The sequence below is a fragment of the Ceratina calcarata genome, unplaced genomic scaffold, assembly GCF_001652005.2.
Source record: "Ceratina calcarata isolate Rehan_Ccalc_2016 unplaced genomic scaffold, ASM165200v1 scaffold178.2, whole genome shotgun sequence".
In the NCBI taxonomy this organism is placed as follows: Eukaryota; Metazoa; Arthropoda; class Insecta; order Hymenoptera; family Apidae; genus Ceratina; species Ceratina calcarata.
Window position 1 is genome coordinate 162,062 of NW_017139212.1, and position 19,678 is coordinate 181,739.

A 19,678-nucleotide genomic window follows, 5' to 3' on the forward strand; every position below is an offset into this window, starting at 1 on the left:
ATTGTTCAGCGTAAAAGACTCAGGCTACTTAGGAAAAAGAATGAACCCAACCAATGCTGGCTTAGACAATGACTTTTATTAACATCTTACTATTGTTAAAGACTTGTTATTACAAATAAAGTCACTGTTTACTTTTAACAATATACATTTATTTCGAACACGATGGACTGGAGTCAAAGATAACATTTTTTCTTCTTTCCTTTTATCCATGCCTTCCCATTTATGAGGTAAAGAAATACTATTTATTTAATAAGGACGAAAGAAAAATAAATATGCGCGAACATGGTAAGAAGGAAATGTAATTTCATCAGGTAGGTATATGAGAATAGACGTCGGAAGAACACTGCTAATTTTTCTCAAAATATCGAAATAATTTTTCAAAAAATCCATGAATTGATTTAAAATTTTGCTGGTAGCTTTTTAATAGTAATATGAATCTATAATAACAAATTCAACATGCTAGCATTGTTTAAGTATATATATATATTATTATACTATACATCCTTAAACGCTCGATGTATTCGCTTATGTCCATGCAGCAATTTTGAAATTTCATAGTTACATAAAGAAAAAAGATTTTGCGCAGTTATTTTAATGAGTTTCCTCAATCGATAATTTATCGGCGGAGTCAACAGCGACCTGTGTTGTATATTGCGCGTGGCGGCTGCGCAGTGAACGGAAACGTGCGTGTCTTCGACGTCCGTCAACGCGGATGCGAGAAAACCGTGGCAATCATGTAAAAACGCGGTGTCAACGTTGTTTCACGGGTCGTTCGTCGATTCCACGTGATAATCGGAAGGATCGGTCTTTTGAATCTGACGAGAAACCCGCGATACATCGGTCCGTTCGTTCTGTGCAACACCGCGATTCTCGTTACGCGTGCACGGTGAGAAAGACGTAGACATCTCTCGGCAAGAGGGTCATCGAGCAGCCCGCACGAATGGTTCCTCTCTGAGGAGGATCGACGCCCGCCTGTACAGTGAGTGACATCGAATATTAACGAGCGACAAGGACATGGAGAACACCATGCAACCGCCACTTCCGCCTCCACCCCCACCCTTGGAAATCCTTCCAAACAGCAGCACGGAGCACACGGTCACCCATGTCTTAACATTTGGTACGTAGCCTCGTTATAATCATGATTTGATACCAATTCGTTGCGACGATTATTTCGCTTATCTACGATTACGATAACACTGTTTCATCGATACCGTTTCCTCTGTACATTTGCACGTACGTCGAGCAACTTGGAAAAGTTTCATGCTTGACGCAGATGTATTCCGGGAAACGACGTCCTTTCCCAGTAAGAATAATTTTCTGTTTCCCAAAACTCTATGCTAGCAGCTTTACAAAATTAAAAGAAATACAATTATTAAGAGTTGTCATACAATTTAATATTCCTGATTTAAAAATAGTAAATACCTTCATTATAAGAACAATTATAATATTATTATAGTAACGATTATAAGAAATTAATGGAGTTTGATTCACGAAAATTAAATTGTCATTAAATATTATATTTTACTTCTGCTGTCTGTCGAATTATTGCTTTTTTTCAAGTGAATCTAGCACAGCACATAGAGCTTAATAATATCTGAAAGCTCCAAGAATAGACTATTGGTATAGAATGATATTGAGACACTGGTTTCTGTTCCTCCTCTTTTTCTAGGAATAAAAGGTGAATTTGTATTGAAGCTTCCCAAAGAACAGAAATGACACGTATGTGTTGAACATCTAAATTTAGTGACATGCCAGTCAGAAAGTGCTAGCCTCTCGAGTGAGCAATATTGGTCGCTTTGTTTATTGGTCGATGAAACAGGTTATCGTATGACAGTGGTGGAAAAATATTTATTGGCCCATGTTGACATATATCCCAGGATTTTAAAATAAACGTATTGGCGTTTATTAATTAGTTCTCTACATATACCATATTGTCTATTATATAATTGATCGATTCGGTAGTATTCGAGTTTGCTTCGCATGCACAGGAGTACGTATTCTATTTAATTACAATTCCATGCCCTGTTTTCCATTACTCTGCTAATTTGCTATTATTTTGTGTTATGTAACACAATCGGTAGAAAAATATGCCGATATTTACTCAACACATTAAAATGTTATATCAACATTACGAAATATCTTAATCTTGTAATACAGAGTTTTGTAAGAAAATTGGATACGTAGATTTAAACGAAGCCAGAAAGAACAACGCATCACAGCGGAATAAATCGTGCATTCTTCGTTAGTTAAAAAAACGCGTTACATCATTCCATTCCTTCAGTCCAAAGACAGTAGGTCCGTAATATTCAAACATTTCTCATTCTAAAGCTAAAATTGTAAATCTATTATCGCATTTAATTAAGCTATCTGCGTATAATGTATCCAATTAACTAAATTTTCCGTAATTCAGAGAGAACTACACAATCCCGAATGTATACTTAACAACAATTTAAGTGGAGTATTGATCGTACCTACAGTTTATTTATCGAGGATGGATATCTATCTCTTTATACAATTCGAGTATGTCAATTAACAATGTTTATGTAATTATATTAATGCAACGTAATGGATCGCATGTTGCTATAAATACAAATAAATAGTAGCTTGCTTTTCCTCATTCCCATTATTCTCATGGCTTATTTAATCAACTAAACAGCGTTTGATGAAAAGAACTCGTTGGTAAACGAGTTAAAGAACATTAAAAAGGAACAAGAAAATACTGAATTTATGTCCATCCTAATTTTTTTGGTCAATTATAATATGCAACATGTAATGAAGTAACAGGTAAATTAATCGTGCAAAAATTTAATGTCTATTGCCATCCCTGTATTTTTTAGTCAAATTCATGTAATATGTGAATGAAGTAATAGATAAATGAAGCGAAGATTCAAGTGAAATAGAAATGAGCGTTCGAATTCGAACTGCGAATTGAAGTTTTTCAAAACTGAAGATATTCGAACACGTTTCGAAACTGAGAATTCTTGAATGTCTTGAAAGTTGTGATAGTTTCGAGGGCTTGTTTATTTTGAATGATTGGAAATGTTGGATGTTTGGAGTACTGGAATAAGTGAAATAAAAGATACAAACTGAGCAATATCTGAAAGTGAAACACGAATAAGGGAAACCTTTTTCTATATCACAGACTTAAGGAATGTGGAATGTTTTAGATCCTATCACTAACTGTAAGCCACTTATTTTCCATGGGAGGTATTTCTATTAATTAGATAATCTCGTGTACAGGGTGTCCCAGGTTTAAACGATCCAATTTCGCCAGTATGTTCTACGAGTGGAGATAAGAAAAAATGTTAGATAAACATAAGTCTGCGATCATTTCATTAAGAGTTAAAACTTACTGATTCGATTAAAATGTTTGTTTTTATTTCAAAATGGTATCCCGAATATTAAATTTAACATCTTTCGAATAATTTCAGAGATCATTCCTCTTCAAATTTTATATTCATTTTGATCCGCTGGATTATAAATGCATAATGAATTCTTCCTAATGAGTTCTTGTCTCGAATTAACTCATACGCAATCGCTTTTATTGTTTTTCCATTTCTCATATTTCTTCCATAACTTTTTTAAACCACGTGCAGACCTACATTTTTATAATATGTTTTCCTTATTTCTACCCATAGAATATATTGTTGAACTCTGAACCTTTAGAACTGAGATACCCTATGCTTGATGAGATTTGGAAGAAAGAGCTCGGTATAAGTTTCTTCCGTTTACTTTACTGGGCACACACGCTCGATCGTTAATTCGATTCTTGCGGTATCAAGAAACAGGATTAAACCGTATTACGCAACGAACTGGGCACTCGGGCCTGGTCGGTCCGTTCCTGGGCGGATCTCGGTGTTTTCCAAATCAGCTGTTAGTCGCCGGTGAAGGGTGACTAGCAAGGCGCGCCTCATGGTGGGGGTCCCGTTCGTCACTTCATCAGTCGGCTGCGAGACGCGAGCGAGTGCGGTACCGAGTCTCATAGTCGTCTACCGTCGCGTTCTATGCGCACGTACCCTCGTGCGCCCACAAGCTTGGTTGTCACGTTACGTGGCCGTCGAACAACAGTTGTTCCACGCCGTGTTCGCGTGTGATCGAGTGAAAGTGAAACGTCCAGCAACATTCGACGTTAGTTCTTCGAGCGTGTCGTGTCGAGAAACATCAAGAGGCTTGATTCTCTGTCGCATACGCAGTGGCGAGGACAGCCGGCGTGCGAAGTGCAACGTTCAATTTCTACGTCGCGATCCATTAACCGGGCAACACGGCGACGATCGTTCGGTGAAACCATATGCTCGTGATGTTACGTACGTGCGATCGTGCATACGTACGCGGATAGTGGAAAGTTCCATGTATCGATGAAGGGGAACACCGTGGCGTATCGTGGAAGTATAGCAAGTATTTAAAAATAAATACCAACGCGAAGTCGTTTGCGTCCCGTTTACGGTGCATCATCGAAACTTGGTATCCAGGACATGTGGTGCTGCTGATCCATCCAGTTCTTCTCTTCCTGAATCAACCTCGGAGATACACGCGTGTATCAGCTGCGGCCAGACAAATCGTGTAGATATTCGCGAAGGTGGCCAAGGCCGAGGCTTGCTCTCCGTACAAGGTACGCGACTTAAAGTGTGTCAGTAGGATAACGGCAGCCGATCCGTTTCGTTCGGCCTGACTCGACTCGCAGGAATTGGAACACGACTGCATAACTAGAGAAAGGGATTGCGACATTGTCCGATCTGCATTTTTCCGAGTTAGATCGTAATTCGTCTGATTGCGCATTTAAAATGAGAATATCCGTCCCGTTTGCGTCGTCGACGATCGCACTACGTGTCATTTTTATGTCAAAACAATATATATAGATTGAGGAATATCGCTAAGGTCTTCTTTGAACGTAAACGTGTTTTCAAACGGCTTGGTCAATTAACGCTGATAATAATCTCTTGCTATTCTCTTACGTTGTTCGTCACTCGATTGGCTTAAACATATTGGACCTTCGTTCTGGGTGAATACGGAGCATGCGTTTTGTTCGTGTTTAGATGTTCATAAATGTTTCTCGTTTCAAAAGTTTTGTAGCTTACTTACATTTATAAGCAAATATTTAGATATCAAAATCGCGCAAATATATTTGGCGTTTGTTTAAAACAAATGAGAATTTTAAGGTAGTTCGATAACAAGATTGACACTACGTAAAGTTTGATGAAATATTTCGTAGTTTAATTTTTACAGACCGAGGATATCTATTTTAATTTTGGATATTTTACGAGAAACACCATTTTCGTTACTATAATCACGTAATTAATTTATTCATAAACTGAGTAAACTGTTTTCAGTAGATATTTCAAAGAATTTCCAGTAATTCATTCATTCTGTATATTTTCCATATACCCAATTTTTGTATAAATGTTTAAAACTCAGAATCTGGTCATAAGACATAAAATATGTACAAATGAAATGTTTAATAACTTTTTTTCAGATATCTTTGGTCTCTACAAATTTAACCACGTGTTTTTAATAGTTTTTCTCAGCAGTATATTAAACTTTATCAAAATCTTATTTCCCCTAATTAAAATTCCGTATGGAATATGCTAGAAATCTCAAACTTTTGTTCGCGTCTGAATGTTAAATTCTGGTTCGTTTCTTTGCTACACAGTCGCGTTTTATCATCGATGAGAATAGAACGGGATCAAGGGAGGATAAGAGAAAAAAATTGTTTCTGAGGAGCGAAATTGAGTTGTTGTCGTGTGCCGCGCCGGTTTTCAGCGGATACAATCGAGGATATCCGAGTGTGAGCAGGTTAGTCACCGATTGTGCTCGTGGTATCCGGCGTTCGCGGATAATATGGTTACGGTAAACCTAATATGCTCGTCCGATATACACCGTTTAACCGAGAAACGGTGGTTATATATTAATATGTTGCTACAGGGTGTATAGTTCGAATGGAGAGCACGTGATACGCGCGCCGTATCCGGGTCACCGGGTTCGGTTCGGGTTTAAACTTTCCGCGTAATTAGCACACATGCACACAAGGTCCAATAATGTTAGAGCTGATTGATAATAAGATTTATTTGACGTCATTCTACTTGCGTACTCTTTTCCTTTTGCTCACTGGTTCCGTAGATGTTCTACCGGTTTTGTAATATTGCAGTTCTTTTAAGGTCAAATGAAATAATCGTTCGAAGAAATACAATACTTGGATAATAGGACTTTCTATCTTTCTAAATGGTTTTTGCAACATTCATAGTGCTCAGTCAACGTTCTATTCTTTTTATAATATTCTTCATTGCAATTCTTTTAAAATCAGTATTTAGTCGTACGAACAAATATTGTTAAGAAATTTCTATCTATGTCGTAAATATTTGTTGCATGAAAATCCTCAGTTTACTACATAATAAGATTTATTTGACGTAATTCTGTGTTTATTCTTGTATACTCGTCTCCATTTATTCATAATTTATGCAATTCTTCAATGGTCTTCTCCATTTTCTATTCTTTAGTTTATTCTATTCTTGTATCATCTTTTACATTTACTGATTTGGTAAATATTCGTTATTGTAGTTTCTTTAATGTCGAATTAAACAATTGTTCGAACCAATATAACGCTTGGATGATAAAGATTCCTATCTATTACGTATTATATATTATTTCTCTATAAAAATTCACGTTGTACCGTTATTTTTGTAATATTATTTATTGCTCGTCGTTCAATTACAAATGAAATATTTGGTATATAGAATGCCGAGGGAAACTACTTAATTTTCAGTAGGGTAAAACTATCCTCCTTTGTACATACTATAGTCGACGACCTAGCATAATACGGTAAAATCCTTGTGAGCCAGGCGAAGATACCTACTCAGAATTATTTGTACCTGAGTAATAAACAGGACGGTCGGATTTCCGTACTTAGAAATTAAACTTAGCAGTCCGTAAAACACGTTGTACCGTCATTTTTGTAATATTGGTTATTGTCCGTCGTTCAGGTAAAAATGAAACATTTGGTACGTTAATGCCGAGGAAAGTTGCCTAATTTTTAGTGCGGTAAAACGACCCTCATTTGTACTATAGGCATACTGTAGTCGTTGTTGACCTACCATAACGAGGGGAAACCCTCGTGAGCCAGGCAAAGATACCGATCCGAAACTATTGGTGACTGAGTAATAAACGGGACGGTCGGACCTTCGTACTTAGAAATTAAACTTAGCTGTTCTACAATAAATCCTTCCGTTTTTCCGTTAGGTCGAACATCAAAATTGTAAATAATAAAGTAGTAGGTATATTCATTGGTCAGTCCTTTTGCGTTGTGCACTGCAGGCTATCAATATTGTATTAAAAATGTATATTATATTTTCTGCGATAATTATACAACATTTGATGCAATATTTCATGCAATGGTTGATGCAATAGATTCAGTAATTGGTACAACGCTTCATCTAGTAAATTGATTGACAGAAACTTTCATGTTTACCATAACATTCTGTTTGTTGATTAAACATATTCCTGTATTTTATCAACTCAGGCGTCATTTATAAGGCTCTAGTATTATAAATCAACGAGTAATGAATAATTTCAAATAATAATTTATATGTACATGGGTGATACCGTAAATATATGTACATAAATGGACTAATGATGCAATTGGGTTAATGGTTTGATTAGAATAATGATGACCATGCATCCAAATGTCGATCGGTACATGTCGCAGTATCCGGTACTTAGATATTAGAAAATCTTAGGGGGAAGCTTATCGCTTAGTTCTTATCTGTTCGAACGAAAGATATCTGGAAATCACGGAGTCTACAAGTCGAGTCGTCTCGAACGAAACATTGGGGCTGCCCTCGAAAAACCAAGGACCGTACGGATTATGTGAATACGAAGAACCTTTTCGCCTTCGGTATTTCTGGCGTTTATGATATGGCAATTCGTGAATCCAAGGTTTTTGCACGGAAATAAAAATCGATTGCCGGACGAAACGGGAAACCTTTAATCATCCGGTTCAGTATCCTACCTGGGTATGCTTAGTCTTAGTCGATTGTTCTTTGACTCGCAGGTAATCCCGGATCGTAAAAGGTACTCGGAACTCCTAAATACGACCGAAGACTATCGTAAAATCTGAATCCCGCGTTTAGAAAGGAACTACGGGAAAACCGTACGAACGCGTTGTATAATTACGGATTTTGAACGATCCTTGGTGTTCTTCGACGAAGGAAGAAGTTGCGTTCTACAGCTGTCCGAAGACAGTAGCTCCGCGAGTAGAAACGAGATCACACTCGCTTAACACATGTCCGTGCGGATTATGCTGCTCAACGTTATGTTGTGACGTCCCACAGTTTTTCGGCGTTAAAAAATGCAGCCAGAGGCGACGAACACTATGAAAAAGGAGGAACACGAGAGTGGGTATTACGGCAGTGACGTCGAGATGCTCGTCGAGGAGCAGATAACCGTCGAGGAGAGGAACTACGCGATGACCTGTTACGAAGAGGACCAGGATATTCATGAATTCAATGTCAGGGACCAGCAACCTACACCCAGTGACTACGAAGACAGACTGAACAGAGGTACGAGCGTTGTGATGATGAAATAATGATAGATCAAATAAGTAGAGTAGTTTTGGTACTGGATTTTAAGTAGACTGATTTTATATAGATAACTAAAGGTATTTCGAGTAATTTAAGCATATTAAATAATACATTTTACTGTCGTGTCTATGTCTATGTGCTGATTGAATCACGAACCTTATGATCAGGATTGCAGATTTTTTCATTGCTGCATTAACGATTAAATTTCTGTACATCTCAATCGACAATTGAAATATTCTTTAGTTGAGAATTAAAATTCAATAGTGAATTCGAATTTCTTCCAATCAAGGTAATTAAATAATTGACACTCTTAATTAGTAAAAATCGGGTCAAAAACCGAAGGTTAATTACTAATTNTTATTATTATTATTATTATTGAATTTTTAAGGTTGCTTCAACTATAAGAGTTGTTAGCAACCACAATGATTATACATCACAGAGTATTAATCCTTATTAATTGCTTAACAAAATTTAATAATAATTATAACAATTGATAAATTTCGGTGTCTTTCGGATTTGTATTCGTGCTGAACATTGAAATTGGCCAATGTTTTTATGAGTAACTAAAAATTTAAAAAAATCGTAGGTTTTCTATAACTGAGATAAATTCTGAGTTTTCCATGTTCTCATGTGCCTAACTTTTTCATGCTTTCACTGATTTTTATGGAACTTTCTGCATGCATATAACTTACTTTGATATCTGAAAACCACGTTTCCAATTTTTATTGGAGAATCTAATAGAAAAGTTAAAAGTCACGTCTTTTATTTTTTTCTTGCACATTCCGACGAATATTCTCGTAATTTTTTATAACACATTATGTACTAAACTAATCTTAACATCCCAAAGAAAATAAAGTTGTTTGGTCTAATATTAAAAAAATTCTACGTTGAAATATGTCCAAACATTGATAGAAGTCATTGTTGTTCTCTGTGTACTTAAAGCTAAAGTATTCTACGGAGAAAGCTTATCATTTTCTGCATACAAACTGTTGCCATCCTAAACTGCTAAGTAGTTGTCAGAAACATGGATTTACAAGGGAATAACGAAGACAAATCGGCCTTCTTGTCTTATCGCGAATCATTAACGGTTCGCAATGTTATCTTGAAATTCGTCTGCGAACTAGCCAGCCGAAAATTACGGCGAATGAATCATGCGTTGGGCATTTCCCGTTTCACTTGAAAACAATTCCATTGAGGAGCTTGTTTGCGTCTAGTGGACAGAGTCCTCTTATTCCGAAGTCGGTTGCCTGCCAGTGAATAACCTGTGTGGGCAACTATTAGAATGGGTAGACTCAATTAGTCATAAGCTCTGAGCATGCGAGCGTGAACGTGACGAGGTCGTCGAGTGTCCCATTGGACGCTGCCCTCTTCCAAAAGTTGCGTCGCGATATCTTCGTGGGGGCAGTGAGTCACGTTACAAGCGTGTCTACCGTCACATTGAACCCTCGTGCAGGTTCCACAGGTATAAGCGACCACGCGTGTGAACCGTTAGTTTTTATTATCTTAAACTATTTATTGAATCGAATTAATTTCGATCCCGATTTTACCTGTTCGTTTTTCTCCTTCCTTCTTCTTTAGTAATTTTATTTCTTCTTCAATTATGAAAATCTTGACAGGACTTGTTTCTAAAGTTAAGCCCCTTTGACAGATTCTACAGTTAACTTGATTTTCTTCTTTTTTATTCATTGAGTCTGCATGAAATAATAATCTGAGCAAAAGCGCGGAAAGTAGAACTGCATCTTTGCATATTTAAAAAGCCGGATCGAAATTTAAGGTCTAAAGATAGGGAGGGGATGTCCGAGGAAAAGAAGACGTGTGGTAACCCTATCTAAAATTCATTTTCAAGCAGAGCTTTCGATATCTGTTTGCTGTAATCAAAAATAATATTTGCTTGACCTTTAAATGTCGAATGAGAATTACGGACGGTCTAATGTTTTCGTGGGTGAACTGTATAGGAATTTAATACTGCGACCATTTATCCTTTGAATGTCAATTGATTTGGTTTTCAAGTAGGTGGACTTGCTTTACGAGTATTCCGTTGACCTTTGAATGTTAGATAAGGATTATGGTTACTTCCTTTATGGTTAACTGGATTCTAATTTGCCAGCAGTAAAGTAAACGGGATGAAAGAAATAATTGCACGAGTTGATCGTGAGCCAAACATTTCTATTATTGTTGCCGTTCGAAGATACGGAGCACACGTGGCGGCACGTCGTTGCGCAATGCTCTTTGAAACTGCCATCGCGCTCGTGGCTCGTTGCAACAAAGCTGAGTGCACTTGTCCCCTCGGAAAGACTGCTATGTATGTAACGTAGATATACGTACATATGTACACTATCTGAACGTTGCTACCCAGATATCAAAAAACATGTTTCTGTTTTTCGAGGCTTGGTTTTATCATCGGAATAATTTTCAACAATTTACTTAGTGACCAACTGTAAAGGCAAGCCGTAAAAATTCTAAAAATATTCGAACACTGTCCCCAACCCTCTTGACACAATGCTTCAAACATCTGCTAGCACTTGCAGGGCACGGGAAGAATCTCTTGTGCAGTTGCATCCTGCAGACATCTCAGATTACCTGAAAAAAAAATAGCTAACCACCCTAAGGATGTCGAACATGTGGCAAATTGTCAACCCATCCAATACTTTCACAAATTTCATTGTAGTCCATAGAATGCCATTCTGGGAATAATGTGTAAACTAGCAAGATGAATCAGGCATTAATCCATTTGCATCGCTACCATAAATATTATAACCGGAATGAATTCAATATTTCAAATAATTAAATCATTATTTGATATAATGTTTCATTCAATGATTGATAGAATTTTTAGTACAATAATTGATACAAAAAGTATCATTCGAAATGCGAGAAACTCTTTCAATAAGAGAAACTTTTTTGCATTTGTTATGATATAATGCTCACAGAGCAGATATTTCCCACTGTTTTTTGAAATAGAAATTTACTTGGCAAAGCCATACAGGAAAATCAAAGACATAATTTCATATTGATTTACTCTGTATAACTATCTTGATCTAATGATTGATATGATGCATAAGGAAGTAGCATTTGAAATAAACAATTATTTATCTCCTTAATTACAAGAAACTTTCTTCAGTGCTTATGGAGCGGATATGTTCCACCGTTTTATGGAATCATAATTCACTTCCCAAAGCTGTGTAGGAAAACAAGTAAATAAATGATAATTTCATATTGATAACTGTTTACTGATAACGACCAGAAAAAGTGTACATGATGCAAATGGGCTGTTGGACGGCTATCGTTGGACTCGGAAAGGCAACAGATTGGAGTAAATTTCTATTCGTACTGGTGGTTATCCGAGAACCGAGCTCGCAACCACATTTTGCGGTTTTTACGCGGCGCCTCTCCGTACGCGCCGAACATTTTTTCTCGTTTCTTTCTTATCCCCCTTCGAGTGGTACACACTACTTGTTATTTCGTTTTGCCTCGCGGTTTACACGAGCGTGCACACAACTGGACATCGATCCGTACGCGCGCGGGGCCACTTTCTCATCCGCATTCTTTTCCGTACGGTTGATCCCCGGGAGAGACGGTGCATATAATTGGGTCCAGTTCGCAGGACCAGCCGGGTCCGCTGGTAACCCGAGATAATGCAACTGTTACGAGACCCGTTATCGAACTTGGAACCAGTCGCCCCTTTTTTGGGTATCCGGCCCCGTTCTTTTTTCATCGCAGGAATCTTCAACAGGATTTGTATTGACATTATAACGTAAATAGGTCGAGGTACCATAAATTGATCACCGATTTAGCCCCTTTGCATCACAGGCCGTAACAGAAATTAATATACATATTTTATAAAGTAATTCGTAGTGACGTACGTAAATATAACAATTGCCGTAGTGCTTAATATAATGTTTCATGTAATGATTGACACGATATTTAATTCGATACAATAATAATAGATACAAATGTCGAAGATAATGATATCACTGTTGTTTTTATTTATGCAAACGATAGCAGGGAATTGTAGGTAACAAAAGTAAGGATTGTAAGCTGAAACTTGGACGTACAATCTGTGAGCGTAGTTCAGAATCTTGTAAGGCTTCCGCAGTAACTTTGAGGGTGGCGTAATACGGAGAGCCTCTAGTAATTCGTTTTTATATCCCGGGGAGAATCAAACTTTCCTTTCAAGTTCCAGGATTCGACTCTTTGCGTATACATATTAATCGCGTTTGTAAGCTGAGGCTTGAATATTCCATATCCCAGAATCGTTTCGAGTAGACGATACTATGGTGTAAAGTTCAGAAGATTATACTTCGGCCAGCGATTATAGATTCGGAAAGCGAGGATGACGCAGGATTTAGTTAGCGGTAGCCGGTTGTGAAACATTCACTTTGAAAACGTTCTGCTTCTCATCTAATTGAGGGTTTACTTTATTATGCTTTCTGTTACAAATCCGAAAATTATACCGTAGAGCAATAATTAGAGGATGTCAGATTCTGGTAGAATTATTATAATAACTACTGCCGGCTTTTATGCAAAATAAAATTTGTAGGGTATCAATTTAAGAAATTATATTCAGTAACAATGTTCTTCAATCCTTTAAGATCGTTCTGGCTGTAAATTAAAATATTGTTTGAAATTTTGCAAATAAATAGTTATCATATTAAACTCACGTGGAGAAAAATATTGAGAAGCTCGAATTATGTCAATTTGAAATTTTCAAATCAACACGTGTTCTTATGGAGTTTAATGAAATTGAGCTACATTAAATTACAATAAAACTATAGAAAAAGTATTGTCAGTATTTTCAAATTTTGTACAATAATGAATAATTATATAAGGAACATATTTCATCAGCAATAAGTATTATCAGAAATATTGTTAAAAATAAACAATTCAAATATGCAACGATTAACACATGCAAAAGCTCTGAAACGTATTCCAGTTAGAGTACCTTTTAATGTGAGTAGCTACATATCAAAATCAGAGAATCTACTATATTTAGAACACGTGTGACTTTTCGCGGAGATTGCATTTTACTGTTGATACTTTATGTACTTTCGCCCATATATCTATGTTTTACATATTTCATTTTACAATAAATGCGTGAAATCCGCAGTCTAATGATAACAGTGAAAATAATCCTTTCATTTTAATTTACACGTGTAATAAACATCGTTAAGAAATCATTTGTACCAAGGTTGTTCGTTAAATCGGTTATTTTTTGTTAATGAAATTTATGAATTCCCTATAATGACGCAAACAATTTTTGGAATTTTAGGAGTTAGCAAGGAATTTGATTGCAATTTATCCAATTAGGTTCTAAGCGATCTTTCCATTAGGAACTCGTTAACAAATTTTACTTGCTTATCAATTATCATTCGTAATAACTTTTTACATTGTTTATGAAGTGTTAAAATGTATACTTATTTTAGTTTGTTATTTATGTTTCGTTCGTACGATGCGCAGTTTAATTATAATTGTTATCATTAGTACAAAGATATGGAGGTATACAAGATTAGAATGGAATTAGGATTGTAAACCGAGTCCATTTATAGGCCTTATGTGGCTGAAATAAAAAAAGTTAACATTCGCAATATTCATCCTTCGTTAAAAAGTGCGCTATATATTTCGCATCGAATCTTTGCACTCGAGCCGCAGTCTTAATCGCCGTCAATTGATGGTTGCAACCATCGTGCGAGCAGACCGATCGCGATTCGACTTATCGGACGTCGTATGACGCGATTTTTATGGTACGTGTCCGGTCGAATATCGTTTAACTGACTTTACAAGCAGCCAATCGAACCGGAACTGGCTTCAGCGGGAACCAATCTCGACGACAATAAAATTTCCATCTACACTTGTTCACCCACTGCTTCTAATAAACTCTCGCCATCTCGCTCGCAGGATAAAATCGAAAAACATCACCGAACGGAGATATCAATTCCCTTTCGCGTTCCACGATAGACAATCCATTGATAAAGAACAATTTAGGTTTCTTTTTATCATTTGAGGTAGTTGTCTAAATCAATAGTATTAAAAATTGTTTGAAATGTACAATGTACATGCCAAAGAATACATGTACATGTATAATGTATGAAACCCTGAACCGATTGATCATCTCATTGACTATTTCGAGATATCGTCAGTAAAAATTCATAAATCTTACCATAGTTTAATATTGGATTAATGGTGTCAACACGAGAAAACTATCGTTTTTTTTTCCTATTCCCATTCATCGAGTAATAAACACTTGAGAAATGTGACGAAATGACTGTAGACTATATTAAAGCATATTTATACATATTTTTGAGATTATTGACTACATAGTTACGGAGTAATACTATAATAAATGTTATCGTTTTAACATTTTTCACGCCGACTATAAGGAGTTCTGTAGATATGGAAACGTTCAGGTCTACTTAGACGAAACGTATGAGCCTACAATTCCAAAAATACTTACTTTTTCTTTTCATAGCACAATATAATTACCATAATTCATCTTCTTTAACATACGTATTTTTGGCACGGGGAAAGCCTTGAACTTAGCTGGTTATTTTTATATCTTATCTTGACAAATACAGTATGGCGACAATTACTTTCAGTATTACGATATGCATTCAGTTTTCGATATTTCGAAATATTTCTCTATTTCCTGCACAGACAATTCTTCGAAGAAATCCATAGTTCGATTATTATTATTTTCAATATAATTTTTCTTTTCGTATTAGATAAGAAAAAGTTGTGCCTCCAAATTGTCACAAACTCTATCGTTAGACGTGGACTTTCGAAAATTTAGGATTGAATTGAGAGTGATAAATAACTGATCGCTTTGTTCAGGGAATGTGGCAGCGGGGACGCGTTTCCACGGGTCCCTCGTAATAAATTTATAGATATTTCCCGGGTAATTCTGGCCGCCTGTGCGGTGGCTTGTATGCGGTACGAATACATGTACTGAACACCGAGCTCGGGAACGCGTAACGTATCGAATGCTTATTGCTGGTTTTCATACCCAGGGAAAAGATTAAATAGTGATCGCAAATCTGTCGACTGTGCAATGAGTTTCTATATTTTTCTTTGAGTTTTTCATTGCGGTTTTTCTTTCGACGAGGGTCAGCTCGATCATGCGTGTATTTACACGCGTGCACCTATTAGACGTAACTACGTATCGTAATACATGTGAACATTATGTCATAGCCTCGGTGCAATTATGTCCGGTAAATTATTCGTTGAAGCACTCGTAAGCATCTTACTTGTCGGGGCCATTAGTGTTAAATAATAATACTCTAGCGTACATAGTCTACATAAAGCGTGTCTTATACAGAGACTCCCACTAACGTTCATTTAAAAATGTAATAACTTCTTTAATATTGGATCAAGGAACTTAATTTTCTTTAGCTTGTTAGAAAGATTAGTTTATTACATAGATAATGCATTTAATATTCCCTTATCGAGTTACAACGACAATGGACCTCAATTTCCTTCTTACAAAATATATTTAAAATACACAATAGACTTTATAAGTAAACGTGTTCTAATACATAGAATTTGAAAATAAAATAAGATCTGAATAAAAACGAAAATAAAGATAAGCTTGGTTAAATACGTAATCTGTAACAAAAAATTAAGTAAATCGCTATTTGTCGAAATATACAAAGAAGCAACTTTTCTACTCGGATCTCCAGTAAAAATTTGGAACAGCTTGCTGTAAAAATTTGCTTTTCGTAGATCTAAGTAAGTTATATGTATGTAATGTAAATGTAAAGTATGTATATGTAAAGTTTCCTAAGAATCGGTGAAAGCATAAAAGAGTTGGACACATAGGAACATGGGAAACTTCAATTTACAATTAGTTTTAACCGTTCGTAGTTCCAAGCAATTTCAGTATTTAACATGAATACAACTCAAATAGATTCATGAAAGATAGATGATATTAGAACATGTATGATTTAAATACTCGTTGTATTGAGCAGTGCATTCAATATGCAAAAGGGTAGAAAATATCAGAAGTAAATAAAGTCCATAATACGATATTTAGTGAGTAAAAACAAAGCATATGTAAATTGCATTCTTCTCCTATGCAAATTACATTGTTCTATATTCTAAATGTTCTACTTTGCATCAAAATATGCAGTCTACACATCACACAATAAAGTAAGCCTGTTAAAATCGCAAAGAAAATTGTATTCAGTTTCGAAACGTGTCTGAACATTAATGATATCGATTATCACATCACATAAAAAATTAATAGTGGGTGGACCATCGCGTAAATATCTTCGTCCACGTGTAAAAATATTTTCCGACCAATAACGTGGACTTCGAAGTAAATCGCGTATTGATCGCGGTTGTTGTGTAACGTTTGTTAACCTTCAGCGAAAGCTTCTGCGTTTTCGTTCTAATACCCTTTCTCCGCGGAAAGAAACTTAACTATGATGTTATCGATCGTGAACACCGACTATCAAGGCTGCTGCCACCGCGTTTCAACCTCAGGCATATTTAATGAAGATCCTAGTGAACGAGATCTCACAAGTCGACCCCAGTTTCGAAAAGCTCCGACCGTTTCTGATGAAAGCCTAGTATCTTATACTGATTTATTCTCGGCATTTCGGTCAGGACGTAGGTTGAACGCAGGGGAGTAGTAGAGCTTTTAATCATAGTTTATCATATTATCTGATATTTTAGGATGAGAACGACCAGGAAATGAATCGGAAAAAGTAATACATACATTGCAGAACTTCAGAATTCTACAGTCTTCCTAATTTTATGCATTTTAAGAAATCTATCGTTATTTTTTTATTGTCGGACAGATTTGGGATTTACTAATATCGAATATCTTTTAGGTGGCTCTTCGACCCTAGGAAATTATAGGTAGATTTTCATAGCTTCCATGGTTAGGGATTAGGTTTAGGGAATAGAGGTTTATTGATCGTCGAATTGTCACTAGTCAGAAGTATTTCTTGAATTTATTTTTACCTTCGTTATAGTCTTTTCCTGGTTTATTCTTAGCAGTTTGGTAGGGATGTAGGTTGAACGCGGGGGAGTAGTGGTTTGTTGTAGTTGGGTCGTTAGAGTCGTTTCACGGTGACCTGGTATTTTAATTAAGGGAGAATTGAGCAGTGTTCCTGTAATTTTGTCGAAAATCAAAAAACATCGCGGGGGAGATGAGTACGTGCGGCACTGCAAATGGTCAGGCGGCACGTGGTAAGGATACACCAAAGATACTAATAATGCCTTTGCTAAAATCCATTGGTAAACTGCAATCCCGGTGCAATGTTGGAATACATCCAAAAAGATAAGGAAGTCTCGCACAATATTAATCAGTTCACTACACGCTGTTCAGTATGTAACTAAGCGATTTTCCAACTCGTCCATCAAGCTTCAAAGTGCAAGGTTGCAGACTGATTCATACGTTTATTTCGGAAACATTTTCCTAATGTACCCCGAACGCTTGTTGAACTTGAAAATTTCAGTTATTTATATGTAAAAAGTTTACCGGGCGTCAGAGACCACCCAAATATTTGCTTCGCCTTTTTGCAAGAAATAACGTAAGGTCATTGACTTGAAGCGAGTAGAAAATTTGGTTCTTTCGCCATTGTTATTGTCTTCATCTTTGCGTCTGGTAGCACACGAAAAAGTACATTGAGAAGTGAGATATATAATAAAATTTAAATAATATCCGAGGTTACTATTTCCGTTATTAGATGTTCAAACTGTCGTCCGCTGGTAGCAATACATTTTCTTATACGAGCTATTACCGCTTGTGATGCTCTCTCAATTGTGCTTATCAACAGACACGTATAAATGTCTGTTTCCTAGCTGACTACGAAGAGATTGGTAGCACCAGTAATAAGCGAACCTTAGTAAGTGTTTCATAATAAAGAAAAATCGTTGTAGGACGAAGACAAAACAAAACAATTGGGCAAAACAATTTTTTAACAAATTATTCCTCGCTTCAGATCGTTAACCTAACGTCATAAATATTTCTTGCACAATAAAAAAGTGAAATAAGTATTTAGGTGGCCTGCTTCGGCACCATGTATTTGCAAACGCGCGAGGCAGGGTCATGTATCATAATAACTAGTTCTTTTAGAAAATAATATAAGAACATTTTGCAAGAATTGAATGGAAAGTTTACTGAGATTCAATTGATTTTGAGAAGTTCATTAGACATTCTAGTTACGTGGTTTATTTAAATTCGAAGATTATCTACCAGCAATGACGTTTAATGCTTATTTTTGTATGCATTTTAAATGCTGATTTTTCTAAAGAATTCAGACATGGTTTAAGAGTAGCAAAACATCGTAAATATTGAAGTATTGAAAAAATAAGCTACATTTGAGAAGAGGGGAATGAATAGGCCTGAGGAAAAACTCAGCTTGAGGGAAATTTGGTTCATTAGACTTCCTAGTTATACTCATTAACCGAACACGTGCTCATGGCTTATTTGAATTTTAAGATTAGTTACGAGCCGTAAGGTTTTAATACTGTTTCCTGGATGCATCTTAAAGGCTGATTGATTTTTTCTACGGAACTCAGAAACCACTTAAAGGAGTAGCAAACATCGTAAATATAAAATAGTGAAAAATAGACTGCGTACATTTAAGATTCCAGTTATGAAGATTCGAGAGGGGAACGAATACGTCGGGGAAAAAACGCAGAGAAAAAATTGTTTCTCGCTCGATCATTCTCAGAGATTCGATTCGATTCGATTCGTCCGCGTGGAACGAACAATAATGAATTCTTCGGCGCGAACGCTCTTACGTAATACCATTTTTGCGCAAGCAAATTTACATGAATGTTTACGCGGGAATAGTAAACGACCGTCGAGGACGGTTGTTGCAAACTGTTGAACGATTCTTTTTCTTTCTCTCACGTATGCACAACGATTATTGGCTGATGAATTACTTTATCTCTTTAACCGTTTATATATGTTGATATTTAAATTAAGTTCAATGCCTTGTGCCAATTCCTTTTGTCCTACATTAAGTTATCGCTGTGGAAAGCAGGTTTTTTTTTTAATTACACGTTGTGCAAAAGATAAGAGGAGTGACAGGAACGAAATTGCTCAATTAACTTAAGGTAAGGTAAGATGTCTACCAAACGTTTGACATATGTGATAA

The 19,678-nt window shown here is 36.3% G+C and overlaps 1 protein-coding gene across 4 annotated transcripts in view; it reads left to right on the top strand.

Annotated features, from left to right (window-relative positions):
- Nucleotides 1–494: 494 nt before the first annotated feature.
- The window catches only part of LOC108632901 (ribosomal protein S6 kinase alpha-5), a 39,845-nt gene continuing 20,661 nt past the window's right edge, over nt 495–19,678 (top strand). Inside the window, exons 1-2 of one of the 4 annotated variants that reach the window (XM_018037768.2) lie at nt 4,521–4,609; nt 8,322–8,549. In XM_018037768.2, coding sequence (XP_017893257.1) covers nt 8,339–8,549 — 211 coding nt within the window. In that variant the 5' untranslated portion in view covers nt 4,521–4,609; nt 8,322–8,338. Of the gene's footprint in view, nt 1,118–4,406; nt 4,610–8,041; nt 8,550–19,678 lie in introns of those variants that run through there. The other 3 variants (XM_018037767.2, XM_018037769.2, XM_026810767.1) reach the window with 3 other exon arrangements.